Source organism: Myiozetetes cayanensis, unplaced genomic scaffold (genome assembly GCF_022539395.1).
Source record: "Myiozetetes cayanensis isolate MyiCay16 unplaced genomic scaffold, myiCay2020 scf12, whole genome shotgun sequence".
Classification (NCBI taxonomy): Eukaryota; Metazoa; Chordata; class Aves; order Passeriformes; family Tyrannidae; genus Myiozetetes; species Myiozetetes cayanensis.
The window spans coordinates 27,833,770-27,852,354 of NW_026086826.1; the positions used below are offsets into that span (position 1 = coordinate 27,833,770).

Genomic DNA, 18,585 nt, shown 5'->3' on the forward strand with positions numbered 1-18,585 from the left:
AGATGTCCCTGGGTACACGATGGTCAGCAGTTGTTCCCAAGGTGTTGGAGAAAGCTGTCTGAAGGGAGCTTTGGTAAGAAATATTCCATCATTATCCTGCCCAGGGTTCGATTTAAGCCCTGATCCTCTTCCTCTTCCCTGACAAAGACCTCTTCTTCCTCCCCAGGACTGCCTCATTACTGGATGACTGAGGACGGATCTTCACCTCCGTAAAAGGAATGGAGAATTCATGGCCTTTCCATGACTCCCAGTTCACACCCTGGGAACAGACCAAGGAATTTCTTTTACTGAAGTGCCCAGACCAGGTGCTAAGAGTCTACTATGGCCCCCCCTCTAATACCATTTAACCAACCCTCCAATACACAGAGACTCTAATTATGATCAGTCTTTCAGATACTCCTAATATAAATCAAACCTTTCTCCACTTTGGAGCACAGCAGGACTGGAGCCATCTTCAAGCCCAAAATAAGCCTGTACAGCAAGATGCACCCCAGGCATGCACTGAAAGCCAAGGTACATGTGAGACAGTGAGCCAGCATCCTAGTGAGGCTCCTCGTGAGTGTTCCTTTAGGTGTTCACCTCAAGACAGCTCCACCTCAAGTATCTCTGCAGAAAAGCCTGGAAAAGCTCTCCTGCTCCGAGGAAAGACACCCCCCCACACGTGTTTTGTCCAGAGCCAACCAGCACGGGCAGCTGTGCTGCTCACCTCGCTGTGCCTGCTCTCGCCGTACCTCCTGTTGAGGTTGGCCAGGTGGCAGTTCTTGTACCACCACGCGCCGTGGTGGGTCAGGGCACAGCTGCTGAGAGCCACGTCGTTGTCTCTGTCCCACATCGTGAACTTCCAGCTGTTGTGGTAGATCATTGCATCCCCTGAGGGAAGGGATGGAAGACACGGGTACAGCTGCTCAGCCTCAGGGCTTATCTGCCCTTCAGGCAGGACACAGCAGGCCTGGCAGGGGAAAAGCCACAGCACAGCAGAGGTCTGCACACTAATTTCTAAAGCACTGCTATTGGAGGGCATGCCCAATGGCTGGATCCTCCCAGCTGAAGATCTAAGCCTTACAGCAAGGGGATATTAAAGGATAAGTGGAAGCCTATGGACACAATAGCAGCGGTAAGGATTTACCAGTGGCAGAAGCCAGCACTGCTGTTGAGCAAACTCCTATCCTGAATAAAAACCACTTTTTTGTCCACTCTTAGCTGGGGAGACCCAGAAGTTGCTGCCCCATCAGGACTGGTTACCTCATAGAAATGCTTCCCAGTTTGCCTTTTCATTTCCCTGGGTTACAGAACGCTCTCTTCTCCATAAAAAAGCAACTCTTTCTCCTGTCTTTGACACGAGACAGGCCTTTGGGTACACTCTCTTCAGTCTTGCTAGGAAGTACACACTTTTCTCCTCAGAGAGAACCACATCTGATCTAACCTGACCTAAGGAAGGAGGTCCCGTGCTATTGGCAAAAGAAACACACAGGTCCCAGCATTTGCTTCCCTGTGCTGAGCAGAGACAGCACGAGCACAGGGCCCTGCTCACCAGAACTCCCCACTGACAGCCTGTGTCTCTCCCTGCTCGAGGCAACCCAGGAGGAGTCATAGACAGCGCAGACGGATTCGCTGGCTGTCCGCAAATCCACACGGAGCTTGTAGCGGACGGGGCTGCTGCTCGTGAGGTTGTGCAGCTTGTCAAGACCTAGAAATAAAAAACAATTACTCTTAAAAGGGTTCACCTTTGCAGTCCTAGGCTCTCACCCCATGGCCATTTGGGTTAAATCAGCTTTTTCCTACCCCCGCCTCCGTCCCTGCTTGATGCTGTCATGACATTTTGCCAAGTTTACTCTGTCTTATCTCAGTTTCTGGCCAGAGACAGCAGTATCAGAAAAAACAAACAGCCTTAACCAGCACAAGACTGGCTGTACTGTGACATTATTTTTCCCAGAACATTTAAAGACTCTTGCTCCAAAAACCTTGCCCTATTTAATGCTGGATTCTCTGATTCACACATTGTTCACTAACAGAACAAGACAGACAAAAAACGACCGAGTACACCGAGTTGTGTGGAGTCTCCTGGTCTTTGCATTTTCACAAATAAAATTTCTTCATTTTCCCCTCTCATGAGAACACAAAAGCCTGAAATAAACCTTTACAGAGTTTGGCTTGCTCTGGGACTGCTCCAAAGCCCAAAAATATCAGTGGATATATTTAGTGGGCCTTTAAAGATCCCTCAATGCTTCATTGGCATTGCTAGGGAAGACACAGAAGCTGACAGTTCAAGACTACAGGATCAGAGGGTTGGATATGCCACCATTTAGATGCTTCTACAAAGCCAGTCTTTAGCTCTTCACTGGTTACACCCATGTACTGTACCAAGCCAAAGTTCCCCAGTGGGATCTCCAAAGCCCTCCACGTAATTCTTCCAGTGTTGGTAAAAATCCACCTCACCAGTGCTCCACCTCTGAAACACCTGCAAAGCAAGCATTGTGGAGTGAGGGAATGAGGAAAAGCAAGGAGGATGAGGGTGAGAAATGCTCATCCTGACTTAAAACACAGACAAAAAAGTGAAGCCTCAGGAAGAGACAACCCTAGTTGATCATGGAATCGTTAAAGTTGGAAAAGACCTCCAAGATCATCAAGGCCAACCTTATGATGGCACACTACATCTGAGCACACACAGGAATCCATTTCCATTTTCTGGCTGCACAGAAGCACTGGGGTGAATATTTAGTTGTGCAAATTTTACAGTTTACTTTCCACAAATCTGAGCGTGATCTAAACACTTAGAACAGGCTTACAGACAAGATCCACCAAAGTTAGATGGGCTTGGGCAGTGACATACAGCAATTTAGTTCAGTAATCATTTATCACTGAAAATGAAAGGTGAAAAAGGTAATGAAGGTATTTTTTGTACTTCTGCCTGCGGATTCCTTCTAGCCACTCAACACCTCCTGTGTGGCCGGGTCCAGGTGTGTGCTCACAGCACTAGCAGGTAAACACTAACAGGCATCAGCTGAACTGCATTGACTGTCATAACCCTTCTGGGATGACTCCTCCTTCCACTGCAAGGCTTAGGTATAACTTTTTGTTTTGTGAAAAGCATAGGCCTTTGGGTTTTTGCCTGAGCCTTTAAATCTGTGCCTTTGACTCAGACCCCTGTTCTGCCCATATTAAGACTCTCAGACCAAGTAAGTAGGAGCTTGTCAGGAGGCACTTCTTATCATTTCTGCAGCCACAAGATCAGCCTTTTATTGGAGAAGGCAGATAAGAGGTCAAGCATCACTTTCTATTGTGTGTCCTTCCAGAGAAACAAGAGTGAAAAACTCTGGTTTAGTGCTGCTGATGTGGGTACATCAGCATTCACCACCCTCCCTAAAACATGCCACTCCATCCAGCAGGAGCCATGACACAGGAGTGCCGCAGTGAAAGGAGCCTGAGCTGACAGCAGTGTCATCAAAAAGCAGGAAGAGGAGCAGAGCATCACTCACTATCCACCCTCCTCCGTCAGTGGCCATGTCACAGTACACCTGCAGTGGCCTGCTGCCATCCCCAGCCAGGTAAATGGTGTACACACTGCTGGAGCCATTTCCATTCTGCTGCACCTGGCTGCAGTCCATGGGATATGGGTACAGGAGGCTCCCTGGGAGAAGAGAGGGGGCAAAACTCATCAGCAGAGCAGGCCAAGGAGCTGGAGGAGGCACGTCACGCCCTCAGGAAGCTCCTGTGGACAATGGTACTGAAGAGAAGTACAGAAAGCAGCAGGCCCTGCTGTGCCCTCACACGGTGCCCAGCTGCATCAGGAGGTTGCTGCTGGCAGCTTTCCCCATTGCCTGGGAGCTGGCACATGGATGGAGTCCCCAGGGGCTGCAAGAGATAGAACCATAGAATCCCAGAACGGTTGTCATGGCACGGGTGCCACTCACTGGATCAGGTGGCTCAGGGCTCCATCCAACCTGGCCTTGAACACTTGCAGGGATAAGGCAACAACAGCCTCTCTGGGTCACCTTTGCCAGTGCCTCACCACCCTCCCAGAGAAGAATTTCTTCCTAACATCCAATCTAAACCTGCCCTTTTGTCAGTTTAAAACCACTGCCCCTTGTCCTGTCACGATTGCCCAGACAAAACAACCCAGCCTTGGCTCACAGTGACAGTGGGAAGAGGAGCCCTTGCTTGTAAAGGTGAGAGTGCATTTCACAACTAATCCACAATTGGCAGCCCTGTGGGCACTGGCACAGTATGAGAGTCTCCCAAAGCAGGCTGGCATGAGATTTGTTGGATTTGCTGACCTCTGAACAACCTGGGCAGCTACCCAATGCCCTGAGAGTACTTACACCGCCATGCCCTGCCTTTACTGGGATGTGCAGAAAGATCTCCTGTGTATCATCCTCTCTCCTGCCCACTGGCAGCTCACCAGCAGCCTTTGTCTCTCACTTGGCTACCAAGGCTTGCCAGCAGCACTGACCAGCGTGGGCAATCTCCACTCACACTGTCCCTCTGTGCTTCCAAGCCTCCAGATGGCGGGGCTTAGAAAGGCCACCCAGCCAGGAGACACACCATGGATTTGCTGTATGGTTTGCTCATGATCACAGTTTGCCAGTGCATCTGCAGGACACGAACTCCATCTGTAACCTCTACCACAAAACACAGCAGCTGCAGAGCACAGGGAAAACGTAACATGCAGGGCCAATTCCTACCTGTTGAGAAGGTACTGACTGTCCTTCTGCTCTGGTGATGTCCCTTGTAGGCCTTCACAAAGACAGTGTACCTCACTCCTGGCTCCAGCCCTTCCAGCACAAACCGTTGTTCGCTGGGATCCAGCTGTACTTCCTGCCAAGTAACACGGATCAAAGGTCACCCAGCTCTGAACAGCATTTATTTAGCTCTCCTTGACCACAGTGCCTCATACCCCACGTGCATTTACAGGCTTCTCTTGTAGGGTTCAAACAGCCTATCCTTCAAACATGGAATCCACCTTCCCAGAAGGGAGATTTAGGGCAAGGTCTCAAGAAACACTCCTAGGACAATCTGTCCTTAATGAGTGCTGTCCTTCCAGGTATTAAAAAGGTAGAGAAGTGAAGAGGTAACCCTGTTTTCTGCATCTGGATCTGCTGGGAAGAGGCATTACACTGTCACAAAGTCCTTCCACAGCTTCTACTCATGACAGCAGCACATCTCCTTCCTTAAACTCTCCCTCCCTGGGCCATACGCAGCATAGATTCCTGCTCAAAATTCCTGTGGTCCACATACCCACAAGACCCAACTGGCACAGCCCATAATCACAGGATTGATTTCAGGGGGATCTGCAGGACTGAAGAATTCCAGGAATTTGCTGTACCTCGCTTGTGCCACACACACCCTGGTAGGTCAGGGAGTAGCCATCAATCTGTGCTGCAGGAGGGGCCCAGGTAACCACACCAGTAGAATGAGTCACCTCTGACACACGGAGGTTCTTGGGAGGATCAATCCCTACTGAAAAAGAAAAGTCAAGTCCCACTGCATAAATGATTGAGAGCCCCTTCCCCTGGTTCCCCTCCTGCAGATGAAGGATGACTTCACAGTGTTGTTGTGCCTCAGCTTTCTTTAGTGAATGCAGGAACTTAAAGAAACCCAGAGCTTTACAGTTCAGTCTGTGCTGGATATGGGACACCAGCTCCTTCACCGGCAACAAAGGCTTAGCCAGACTTTTCCTGAGCACTCAGACTGCCCAAGGTCAGCACAAGGAGAAGAAATGAATTATTTTAATGCAACATTAGGTCACAGCAGCAGTCAAAAAGCTTCTGACAAGATACCCACACCAGGGCTGCAGTGCTTCCCTCGGGATAAATGCAATTTTTAAATCTCCATTGAAAGTAACAGCAATGGAAGCAGCCTTTCCCTAATTCTCATCCCGTGCTTACTGTATTCTACGTATTTTGGGAACATCTTAAGGAAAACAATTTGAGAAGTAAGGTTTGTCTGACTTTGGAAGTTTTAGAGAGAAGGTCCCTGGTGGGCAGTGCTGGCCTCCAGGGATGGGTGCTCCAACCCTGAACTACACCTGAGTTTATTTTAAACTATAACTGAAAAATTCATTTCAATTCCCTGCTCATCCACAAGCCTCCCTGGAGGACTGTGGGCATGTTGTTGTCTGTCAGTTCAGTTCTTCTCTGTATAAACCAGGCAATGAAGCCTCCCAGGCCTTGAAGAGTGCTGCAAGCATAAACACAGCAACAATTATAATGCATCAGTGAAAAAATACAGTTGTGAAAAGGTCATGGAGAAAGCCGAGGCCAAGTTTTGCCTGTCTTATTTAAATGAGACGAGTGGAGCAGGGTGGCTCCTCCCAGGAAATGCTGCACTCCTCATGCATAAGGTTACTGCTTAAAGCAGATAAAAAAGGCAGAGAAGAAATCAAAACGCCAAGTAGAGGGGCAGGGACAGTAACACTGTATTTCACACACCATGGTGTTTAAACGCTGGTTATTCATTACAACCCGAGACCACCTTTCACTGGGCTCGGGAGTTAAGCATTACTCCATCACCTGACGAACTCGGGCTTCGTTTGGGAGAGCACTAAACACTTGCTTTAAGTAAAACAGCCCAGAAACCTCCTCAGAGCAGCTCACTGCCTGTGTGCCTCCCGCTGGACAGGAGAGGGAGCTAAAAGGAACGAATTCCATCCCGAGAAGCCAGGGCTGGGAAAGGCAGGCTCAGAGGCTGCAGTCCCACAGCGCTGCCCTTCAGGGCCAGCCGGCAGATCCCGTGGGAGCAGGAGGTCCACCTTGAGTGAGAAGTTGTATTCTTTTTTTCCTCAGAAGTTATATTATTTTAGCAGAGGTGTCAGTTTTTGTGAAGATACTTCAAAAATATCCCTACTAATGCTAAATGCATTCCCTCTCCCGACAGTTTCACTTCGCGAGAAATTTCCAGGTGCCTCTGTTTTCATGCCAGTTCAAAAAAAAACCCATTTGAAATTGCTGAAACAGTCCTTGCATTTCCAGTTCCAGATAGGTTTGGCCTTTTGACCTCAAGAGATCTCCATTTGTCCCCATCAGCTGCCCTCAGCCACTGCAAGCACTCCTTGGCTTGCCCTAAATTCAAGCTTCAACCCATCTATCTCACACCAGCTGGATTCATAAACTAAAAATAAGTACATTAACAAGGTCAATGGATATGGAGTGACCCTGAATGTTCCCAGTACATCACAATCCTTATGGCTGACTGAACAGGACAGATTTCAGCCTGCTTGGCAGTCTCTTAGGACCAGCCTAAGGTCACGAGTCAAAGGGCAGGCCATTATTTTTAACTGTCTCCAATTCTAAAATGGTTTCACTTTGGTTGTTAAACTTTTGTTGTTGGGCTTGGTAGCTGCACGTGAAGCATTGCATGCTTTTGAGGAAGGACTAGTGAAACAAGGACCATCAGCTGTCATCACTCTTGTATTACAGCATCTGCCTCTTCTAGAATCACCTACAGCGTTAGTCTCTGTTATGGCAGCCTACAGGCAGGTATTTATACTGTTACATTTAATAATATAAGTGGATTGCTGTGTAGAGATAATGTAGGTGTTTGGAGAGACCTGGAAGCACTTCCACAGACATGCCTGAGCTCCCTGTTTTGGGAGAGGGAAGATCAAAGCTCAGAGATCATGAAAAAGCACAGAGGAGATCACAGCGTGGTGGTAAACTGCGTGTCCAGGATGGACTAAGCCTAATGGTGCCCGATCTCTGAGCTTACACTCAACAAAATCTACTGCCCACTCACCTGTCACAGCCTCAGTGCTGACCCTCCTGCTCTGCTGTTCTCCCTTCTCTGCCCAGATGTAAATGATGTACTCCGTGCCTGGCTCCAGTCCTGCCAAGGTAGTGATGTTCTTGTCTTCCTCCACCTCTCTCTCCTCTGTGTCCCCATATCAGCTGAGGAGTAGCTCACTCTCTATCTGTCTATTGAAGTCTGCACTTTGTTCCAGGAAACAGTAATTGCATCCTCTGTCACTTGGTCAGACGACAGTTCAGTTGGGCTGTCGATTTCTGTAAGCAAAAGTCACAATTATTAGAAGTTGTATTACAGTCCTGTGGTAATCATAATGGCCCAAAGACACAGACAACACAGGTTTTACAGGCAGAGGTAGTGTGTTTAACTGGACTATCAAATACATTTGGAAAAACAGATGAGCTTTGAGAAGTGATTCTATGTCTAAAGACATTAAAAGTGCCTGTGTATCCAAAAGCTTGGGTTTTTTTTCTCCAGCCCAAACTGGTAAATCTACCAGAAGTTTTATCTTTAGCTACAAACTGTGTTTCGATCATGCAGTGTAAATAACAAGTAACCACTGGATATCACCATTCATGGAGCCAAATCATTTTGTTCTGCTGGATACAGTGCAAGGAAGATAAAACACGAGTGTCCCAGTGAGGCTACTCTTACTCCTTCTTCTCAAGGGGCCTGCTGATTTCCTTCACTTTTCACCCTTTATTTCTTACCAAGCTGGGAGGTGCCCAGTTCTGAGGTATTTCAGCTGAGCTCCAGGTCTCTTCACAGCTACAAGAGCAGAGCTCTTTGTTGGGGATCAACAAAGGCACAGCCAACCCTGCCCAGGCAGAGAGACAGCCCAGGCTGTCTTTTGCTTCCTGGAGATCACCACTTCTTGCATGGGTTGTTCTGGGAATTAATCAAAAAAAAACCCCAAATCACCTGCTCACAGTCTGTGAAATGCAGCTCTCCTGGAACAAGATTATTTCACCTTCAATCTCCTCCCGCTATTACAATCATTCCCCTGCCCTGTTCACAGATGGAAACACATCACTAGATTTCAGGAGCATTAAGTTCTTATCACAACACAGCGTGCAGGAATGTGGCCCTTTGAGGGCAGCCCTACAGCCCATGACCTTATGCAGAACATGTTGTTTATTTGGCTTTTTTTCCTTTGCTGAACTGCTAAATACATCTTGGCAGCCTGACCAATGAAGGACTTGCAGATGCCTCTCCAATTATTGGAGCAGCATTTCTTATTCTGCTGGAGGCTCTAAACTCCAGGGCACAAATGCACAACCCTCTGACAGCCACACTGTAATTTAGCACACACCAGCTTAGCTGCACTGTGATTTACCACACATTAGCTATGGTAAAAGTTGTGATTTTCCACCTGGGTGTACTAATCTCCCCTCTTTTGTGAGACAAAAACACATTACTTTTCATTTTAATGAAAGATGCTGTTTGTGCCACCCCAGAGTGGCACAGGCTGGGAGCTGGGAATTTGAATAATCACAGCTCAGCTCGTTAGCAGTATGAGATGCTCACCTGTGGCAAGAGAAAAATGAAGCAGGAATGATTTTCCTGTGTGATATGAAAATCAAGTTTGTTCTTTAGTTCTGATTGCACTGCAGCTGGGTATGGGCTGTGCTGCTCTTCATGTGCAGTGCTTTTAACTCCTTAACTCCCTGGGTGGGCCAGGAGCTTCCCAGCCCAGTCACCAGTGGGAACAGGGACTGGCTCAAGTAAGGGATGGACTGAGCCCCTCATGTGGGAAGTTCAGACAGTCCAACAAATTCCCTGAGGCAGCTCCTGTTGTGTCCAGTCCAATCTGTACATTTAAATGTGTTGGTGAACACCCTGAGTGGAGCATCCCAAGCGCTCCCCTAGGTCATTTTGGTGTAGAAGTGCAGATTGTACATGGAGGAGACGTTGGCGAACAGTCAGTGGAACCTGCTCTTGTACACACAGCCACACGTGGCTGGCTGGATTGTACAAACTGCTTAAGACAGTGGTTCAGGGCATCTCCCAGCCCAGCTGCAGATGCTGCTGCAAGCACCCTTCCAATGGAGACTCCCTGTCACCAAAGGACAGTGGCCAAATGTCCTCTTTGGGAGATTTGGCTCCCCCCATAATTCTTAATTTATGCCATGAACCAAATAAATCTGGGTTTCCATTTTAACAAACACTCTGATTGTATGTGCAAAATGGGTATGAGCCCCCTGTTCTGTTGGGAAAGGCCACAACAGTCACCCAGAGAAAAGCTTGGAGATGATTCATGGCATTTTAAAGGCAAGGTATGAACTACACATTCCAACTGGTTATGAGGTTTTAGTTTTGGCTGGATTTCACTGTTCTCTGTACTGGCAGTAACCAGTCCCTTGCCATAGGGTCTGTCCACAACAGGACTCAGAGTCTTAATCTGAGCTGGAGACCTGTTCAGCCACACTAGTAAGAATTACATGAATTTTTTTGCCTCAATAAAATCACGTCCAGAGCGGGAGAAGCTTTCCCAAAACAAGTAAAAATGATGCAGGAGTTTGAATTTCAAGCTCAGCTCCCTCTGGTGCTGCTACAGCTCACCTGTGACAGCTCTGGTGCTTGCCTTCTTGCTCCTCTGGGGCCCCTTCTCTGCCCAGATGTGGGTGACATACTCCATGCCTGGCTTCAGATCCAGTAAGGTGATCGTGCTGTTGTCAGTCCCCACCTCTATGTCCTTGGTGTCCCCATCAGCTGAGATGTATCTCACCATGTACCTCTCTATGGCAGCCTCCACTTTATTCCACGAGACAGTGGCAGTACCCTCTGTCACTTGGTCAGTTGTCACGTTGGTTGGGCTATTAACTCCTGAGAGAGCATTTCAAAGTGCAGGGTTAGCAACCTCCAGATGAATTAAACCACTACAATACCTGTTCATGGCATGTTATGCAAGAAATTCTTTACCCAGAGTGTGGTGAGGCCCTGGCACAGGTTGCCCAGAGAAGCTGTGGCTGCCCCACTCCATCCCCTCAAGAAAGGCACCCATGAGAAACCAGGGTGGGGAGGAAGCAGGACTGTTCCACCATTTAGAAGAAACTTTCCATTTTTACTGCAAGAAGAGCTCACAGGCTGCCTGTCTCACCTTCCACAGGAACCAACCTGAGGATTAGCTCCCAGCTTGCCCTCTCCCAGCTCCAAGCACAGGGCTCACCCTTCCCCTGCTCCACTCTCAGCCATCTGCTGCTCCTCCCTTTGTGCCCACCCTGCAGACCTGTCTCTCAGACTCCCCCAAGGCTTTGCTATTTTAGGTGGTGAATCACAGTTCAGCGGTAGCTCTTGAAGAAGCTGGTATTTGTCTTAGTTGCACCTAAACTCCAGGGGTTACATAAGAACACCAGCAGGATTACTCATTGTGGGGTTTTTTTTTTCCCTTTTTTAAGAAGTTTTGCAGCCCCCATGTCTGTCAAGAACAGCTCGAAAACACAAGTCAAGGGTGTTCCAAATAATCAGAACCTACACAGGGCAGAGGAGCAGCCTTACAATGGCAGTGTGGAGGTTGCAGGTTCTGTTGTTTAAAATTAGTTTTCTTTTAATGGACTAATCTTCCAAACAACCTCAGGAAAATGTCAAGCCTGATGAGGGATTTTTCAGTCTTTGGAAGCGGCACACCTACCCTTTTGTAAGAGCTAAATTTCAGAGATTCCAGAATCTTACGGGTAGAATGACAGTTCAAAATTCTTCAAGCTCACTTTTGCAGCAGGATAGTTCAAAAACATTCTGCCTTTTTTCTTAAGAGTCAATGATCCAGCAGTGTTGTTATTACACACAGAGGCCAACTTATTATGCTTATCCTGTGTCTGGATGGAGCTGTTAATCAAACTGAGGGTGAAATTACTGGGGATTTAAAAACCAAGGCAAAAGATTGACCTCAACCTAGGTTTAGTTTCCAGTATACAGCATGGGTAAGCTCAAAGAAGGGATCACCAGACCTGCAGGTGATGCAAGAAGAAGCACCAGAAAGTGCACCTTTTGTGCTGGAATCTTGACAGACCTGTCCCCAAACCCTGCAGTAACATCACTGTAGTAAAAACAGCTTCCCACCTACCAGTCCTCCCAGTCACTGAGGATGGCTCCCCCTCTGTGTTGTCTTTCACAGCTATGACAGTGACCTCGTACTTTGTGCCAGGCTTCAGGCCTACAAACACCAAATCACCAGCAATTAGGGAAGGCAGTATTTTTTCTGGAATAAAGCTGGGGTTTTTAGTCCATTGAGTTCTAGATTTATAGCAGAGAAGAACTTGGAGTTCAGATTTCTATCCAACTTCCTTTTGTCTTTTTGATGTCTTGATAGGTCTAGGCTTGCCCTCAGGGTATATTGGCTACAGCTAGTGGGGATTTCCAGTGATATAACTGTGATATAACTCTGAAACAGAAAAATACACTTCATTCCTAACAAAGACAGAATTAAATGAGTGAATGATTATGCCTTGAAATTTGCTATCCACAAAGCATAGCTTTTTTTCCTTGTGGAGACAAAAACCATTATGGAACAGGGGAGCCCCAGATCTCTCACCTTCACACAAGGTGAAGGAAAAGTGGCCATTCACACCTGAGAGAAGAATTGTCTCAGGACTGTGGTCTGACTGTCAATCACTCCTGTCACTTTTCCCTGCCCCTGCCCAGTTTGGAATACCCGCACATACTCACCAGTCAGGATGTATCTGCTCTTAGGATCATTGCTTTTGGGCACCATGACCTGCTTCTCATCCGTCTCTACCAGGGATCTGAATTTTAGCTTGTAATAATCCACATCTGTTGGTGGGTTCTCCCACTCCACTTCCAGAGAGTGCTCCATCTCCTCTGTCACCCAGACGGCACTGAGAGCAGCCAGGGCTGGGAAGAACAGCAGAAAGCCATGAGGAAGCAGCATCAAGTCAATAGTAAAAAGGTAAATACGAGACAGGAAGTCCTCCTCCCTGCCCAGGTGCCCTTCTGAGACCTGAGACATTTTCCTCAGCCACACTGAGGAGTTAAGCAAGTACAGCACAATCATTATTTCACCAGCCTTAGTTTAATCCATGGTAACACTCCAACTCTGGAGTTTTCTGGCTCTCAGCTCCCACCTGTTGTGCTACAAGCAAGAAAAATGTCAAAATCACCAAACTTTTTGTTGTTTTTACCAAGTGCAAGCAGACAGCATAACATATTAACAGCTGCTAACCAAATGGTATTTCAGTTTTTGAGAGACTGCTTCAAACACAGAATCTTTCCACACAACCTCCTAAGCTCAGCAGGATCAGGCTCATTCAGTCCTGGGAAGAGCCTAGGAGAACTTGCTGCTGCAGACATGTCTGGAGAACAAGCAGCTAGGACTGACACCCTGCCTACCTTGTAGTGCCTTCTGCATCCAGCTGAATACTGCAGTAACAAATACAATAATTTTGTGGGCGACTCTTTACAGCTTCTAAACCCACACTGACATGAGAAAAAAATCTCACACAGAGCTGTCCCTTCCAGTGCATCTCAGAAGAGAAAGACAAGCCAAACCCCTCTTTTCCTATCACTGTCAGCCATTTCAAAATGTCAGCTGCTCCCCAATTCTGGGGAATGCAGCTTCTCCATGGCAGAGGCAGAAAACTGAACTTTCCTGACTGAGTACTGATGGAAGCTTGTACTTGGTGCCTGGAGGAGATCTGGGCAGCCCTGCTGCCTGTAATTTATTTCAGAACACCAGCAGTGCCTTCACTGTTTTGCCACAAGACAGACAGCTCATCAGTGTCTTGAAGCAGCCCTTGAAAGCAGTCAATGTAGAGCCTCTGTTCACCACCAAGTTTACCTGATTTTAATTACAAGTGAGCACATCCAAGCTGATCAAACCATCTACAGCTGTATTTCATTAGCAAGGCACTAACTGATAGTGAAAAATAGATAGTAAGTGCCTGTAAAAAGGCATTTGTCAGCAACATGAGGTCAGATAACATCAGGAGATACTTCTAAGGTGAAAGGCAGCATTCATTCCCATGTGCCATTCCCAGCTTTCACCAAACACACCTTCATTTTCCTCTGTGCATGCCACTGCTTTTATTGAAGACTTTGTACAAAACCTGAGACTGTTCATCTTGTATCTTCTTGTGAGATTTGAATAGTCCAGCTTTGCAGTAAAATAATAAAGAACCTAAATACATGTGGTGTGGTTTTTTCCTTGTCTAAGCAGAGCTGGGAAGAGGATTGTATCTGCCTCTCTGCTGTTCAACATGTCCTTGTCCTCTATTTGTCCTTCAGAAGGAACTGCAAGGCATTCATTATACTGTGGCATGCTTGATAGCAGCTTCTAAATGCTCAGACACTCCAGTTACCATGGCAATACATAACAAAGTATGTCATTTCATGATCTGAGACACACAAAAATAGGATATAGTAATAATGATGATAAATAAACAAAACCAGTGCTCAGTGTAAGTCTCCCAACATGCAAAAATCTAACCCAGACTGGAACAAAACAGGCAGTTTGACATCCCTGGGAGAGGAGCACCTGGCTACAGCTGCTGAGGTGGGAACCATTTGCCTTAGGACGTGGAGTTTTTAAGCAGGACTGGAGGTGCAGTGCTCAGAAACAGTAACAAAATGGGTTGTGCTATCTGCATTAACTCCGTGCTCACTCAGAACACAGAATGCTTTCTCAGCCTGTAAAACAGCTGCAGGTGGGGTGGAAGGAAGAGGGTGCAAGGCTGGACCCAGCCAACCCTTTGGCAGAGGCTGACTGGGAGACAGTTCTCTGGGAGAATTGATTGTTTCTCCTCTGGGAGAAACCCCTCTGCTTGCCACCTCTTGCCAGTAAAGGTGCTGCTTCCTGAGCAGCAAATCTCAGTCTACTGACAGGGGAAAAGAGTGCTGGAGCCACGGGGAAACACTTCTGGATAGTGTGAAAGGAGCGGGAGGAGTGAAGTTTTGATCCAGAGCTCTGTTTTAGGGGAAGAATTTCAGCTAATAATCTTTTATTTGAAAGGTGACTCTCTAAGCAGATAGATCAAACCTGATCCAGAGCAGAACAAACCTGTGAGTCAGGTCCCTGCAAACCCTTGCTGAGCAACACCTGCTGGTCAGTGTGTGGCTCTTCCCTACTTCTCCTTCACTGGGAGCTGTGAAAGATTAGAATCAAACAGTGATGTGCTGAGGAAAGGCACTTCCAGGGTAAAAGGCTGTGTGCTGAAGCCTGGAGTACCAATCTGTGGATGTAGGGAGGCTGTGAGTTTTGCAGAATGAAGCAGAAGCTGCTGGACACTCCCCTCAAGGTCAGCTCACTCAGGTCTCCTCAGGCAAATCCTACTGCCTTGTAACGAAGCAGGATAAGGGAGAACTTCCCAAAGACCTCACTTCAAAGGATTTACATGTGCTTTGTCTCACAGGTGTTATTAAATCAACTACCCCATCGGCAAGCAGTGCACACTTCCACAAACATGGTTTTATACTGTCTCATTTTATGTCAAGAAGCAGACTGCCTCCCTCTTTAATTACAGGCTCCATGCCCATTTTGTCCTCTCTTTCAGCTGCTGAACACAGGCTGGTGCTAGCGCTACCTTGAGCTGCATTTCCACCTTTTCCCATTTCAGCAATGTTTTCCAGGCAACTCTTGAAGGCAAGGCCCACTCAGGCAGCAGAAACTCCAAGAAGAACACGGTGACTCCCAGGGCTGGTTTACCTACAGGAGGAACTAAAAGGGTGTGGGAGCTGGAGAGGGAAACTCGGATTGCCAGACAGAAGGGAGAACTAACACCTGGCCACAGCAGCACCAGGGGGCACAGCAGCAGGTGTGGCAGAGGAGAGGAAACAAACATAAAGCGAAAGGGAAAGTTAGGAACGCGGCGATAGACCGGCATAACTATCACTGGAAAATAGGGGCTAAAAGAGACCTGATGGCATCGCCTTGTCCATCTGCCCCAACTCCACCATTGCCCTTCCCAACATATTTTCCTGTGGTCGGCAGGAATGCAGGTTCCAGGACCACCCCAGAGTCAATTAGAAAGCTTTACACCTCTGACCTGAATCTCCCCGTTGTAATTTAAGGTCACCATTTCTCACCACAGTTACTATTAAGATGGAGAGCACGTTATTCCCATCAGCCATACACCTGTATTTTTCATGTGACCAAAGACTTGGCACTTTCCCTGTGTCCATTCCACAAAAAACACCAGTTTGTTAAACCTTTTCTTAGAGGCCGTGCAGTGTGGAACTGTGGTCCCAGGCAGTGGCCACTGCAAACCATCATCCTCCTAAACTCTGCTCTTCTGTTAGTCACTCAGCAAAGAGGAAAGAAAAAGACAAATTCTCCACAGTGGCTAAAATTGAGAAAGAAAAAGACAGCAACAAGAAGTGCCTTCCTCACCTTTCACCCTGCTGTCCACCAGAAAATCCTCTATTGAATCCTCCCACCTCCCTGACACTCAGGAATGTGTTTCCTCCCACTTCTGAAAGATGCCTGGAGAGATTTCCCCTGTGCTGGTTCCAGAAATGTTATGTACTGCCACATTTTGGGACCTCCAGATTTCCTCTCACATCCCAGAAACCAGGGAACCATCCCATGTGAAGGACTCAAGTATTTTGCACATGGAGAACCCCCACTGTTGTTGAGAAATGATTCCAATCCTCAGATCTCTGCAGTGAATAAACAGGCTGTGCCTGGGAATTAAGAGCAGATACCACAATTGTTACTTACCTGGGCTTCCCCCACAGCACTTCTGAGGGCTGCAAACTTCCCTCAGCTCTGCCACTTCCTTCTCAAGCTTCTCCACCCTTTCCAACAGCTCCTTAATGTGGAGTTTCACAGGTTCACAGTTCCCTTTGGGTGTGTGCACACGGATGTTGTGCCTAAAAATTATATTCTGCTCTTCATTTTCCTCAGCCTCTCCAGGATCCAGCTGCACCCCACTGCTGTCTTTGTCATGCTGTGATGGATCTGCTTCCACGTTAATCTGGGAGGATGTGGGGAGGTCAATCCTGTAGGAGTGGCTGAAGGATGTTCTTTGAGCATCACTGGTGCAGTTGGGAGATGTGGGATGCTGAGCAGCAGATGTCTGAAGGGCACAGCACAGCAATAACCCCACTGGGAAGGCAAGCCAGCTCTGGAAATCCATCTGGCAGGTTTTCAGAGGAAGTGCTGACCCTTCAAACAGCACAGCTGCTTTGGGGATCAAAAAATAAATAAAAGTGTGATCCTAAAGCTGGTTTTCATGATTTTCCAAACAACAAATTATCTGTTTTGCCCTGATTCAGAAATAGGATGGCAAGTACCTGGGAAAGAGTCACACTGGATGAGTTAAAGAGCTTCTAGACCCTCCAACTAGGAGCTCTAAATTTGCAGCCTTCAGTCTGCAGCACCTTGCATAGTGTTAAAGCCTGATAACTGTGCTGATGCTGTGCACATGAAGAATTCAGAGAGCTGACACTGATCTTTTGGTACAGGAAGTTCTCGAGATAGTTTTGCCCATTTTACATTACTCTTCTAACATAGCAGATGGCCCACACTGTTATTTGGATTTAGGAGAATCAAAAAAATGCCACCAATGTGCTGGCATTTTGTGTGTCTGAACACTGGATTCAACTGAGGGATTTCAAGTTTATTTTGCTTTGGCTCATTTGTCTGATTTATCATCCTAGCATTGGGCAAGGTTCATTTAGAAGCTACTAAAGCACATCTGTTAACACATGGAGTAAGATGTGTTGGAAACCTATCTGTTTTCCTGTATTTTTATTTCAGAAAGAATAGTTCTTTCCTACCCTGCATAAATATAAAGGCAGAGCTTGTTTTCAGGCTGAGTAAGGCTCAAAACTAAGGCTTAAAAATACATAAAATATTACTGTTAAACTTCATTGACATTTAGAGGTCAAAACTGAAGTTCAAGTGTTTAAAGTCTTCTAGTCTTTGACAGAAACAAAACTGTTTTCTGTGATAGTTTTGTGCTGTCAACCAAGCAAGAATTTTGGACTAAATGAACACCTCACAGACAAGAATAACAGGAAGGAAGAAGCTGAACAAGCAGGGGTGGAAGGCTAAAATATAAAGTTAGAATCCTAAACTTCTCAGTTGGCTTATTCAATGTTACACACTAAGTGTTGGCATTAATGGCAGATGTCAATCTGTACAGGAGATGATATTCACTTGGTTAAAAACTTAAAACTTCACACCAAATGCAAAATGCCACCATATGGGACTTACTAAGCAGTCACATTATTCATTGCACAAGTGGAAGAAAAATAATATTTAAGTGCTAAGTTAGGTAATGTGATAACTAGGAAGGACTTGGCCAATCTGCATCCACAGTAACAGCACATCTGAACTCAGATAATAGTTCTGCCCTGATAATATATAATAATAATAATTTATAATCACATTTCTGAGAGTCATGCAGTCCTGAGTGAAGAAGAAAATGAACTGTTTCTGTGAAGCATCCTTATCTCTCCTAAATATCTGCCAAACCTCAGGCAATATCCCTACCATTAGATTCCTGCCTCCCATTGGCAGCACAGCTGCAGGAAGGTGTCCTTCCTGCTCAGAGACACGAGGCTTGGGTTTCTAAAAACAAACCAAAGCCCCACCAGCACTGAAAATACATCTTACACCTGACTATCTCTGTTTTGCAGGCCACCCGAGTGCAGCTCTTCAATCAAAATCATCATCCACACCAACCAAAACAGGGTATGGATTTCGAGATCCAGTCTGCAATTCCTTATCTTACAGCCTTGCAGGATATTAGGAGGAATTTCTGCCCTGAGAAGGTGGGCAGGCACTGGCACAGGCTGCCCGTGGCAGTGATGGAATCACCATCCCTGGATGGATTTAAAGGACATGTAGATGTGGCTCTTGGACATGGGTTAGTGATGGGCTTGGTA

The 18,585-nt window shown here is 46.8% G+C and overlaps 1 protein-coding gene across 1 annotated transcript; it reads right to left on the reverse strand.

Moving 5' to 3' along the window:
* Nucleotides 1-112: 112 nt before the first annotated feature.
* On the reverse strand, nt 113-16,829 carry TNN (tenascin N). Its single transcript, XM_050307006.1, is given in 13 exon segments — nt 113-259; nt 707-870; nt 1,523-1,687; nt 2,362-2,458; nt 3,477-3,628; nt 4,683-4,815; nt 5,324-5,454; nt 7,732-7,876; nt 7,879-7,997; nt 10,303-10,566; nt 11,804-11,893; nt 12,406-12,591; nt 16,412-16,829. Coding segments are annotated over 13 exon segments (2,211 nt in total).
* Between the last annotated feature and the right edge of the window lie 1,756 nt (nt 16,830-18,585).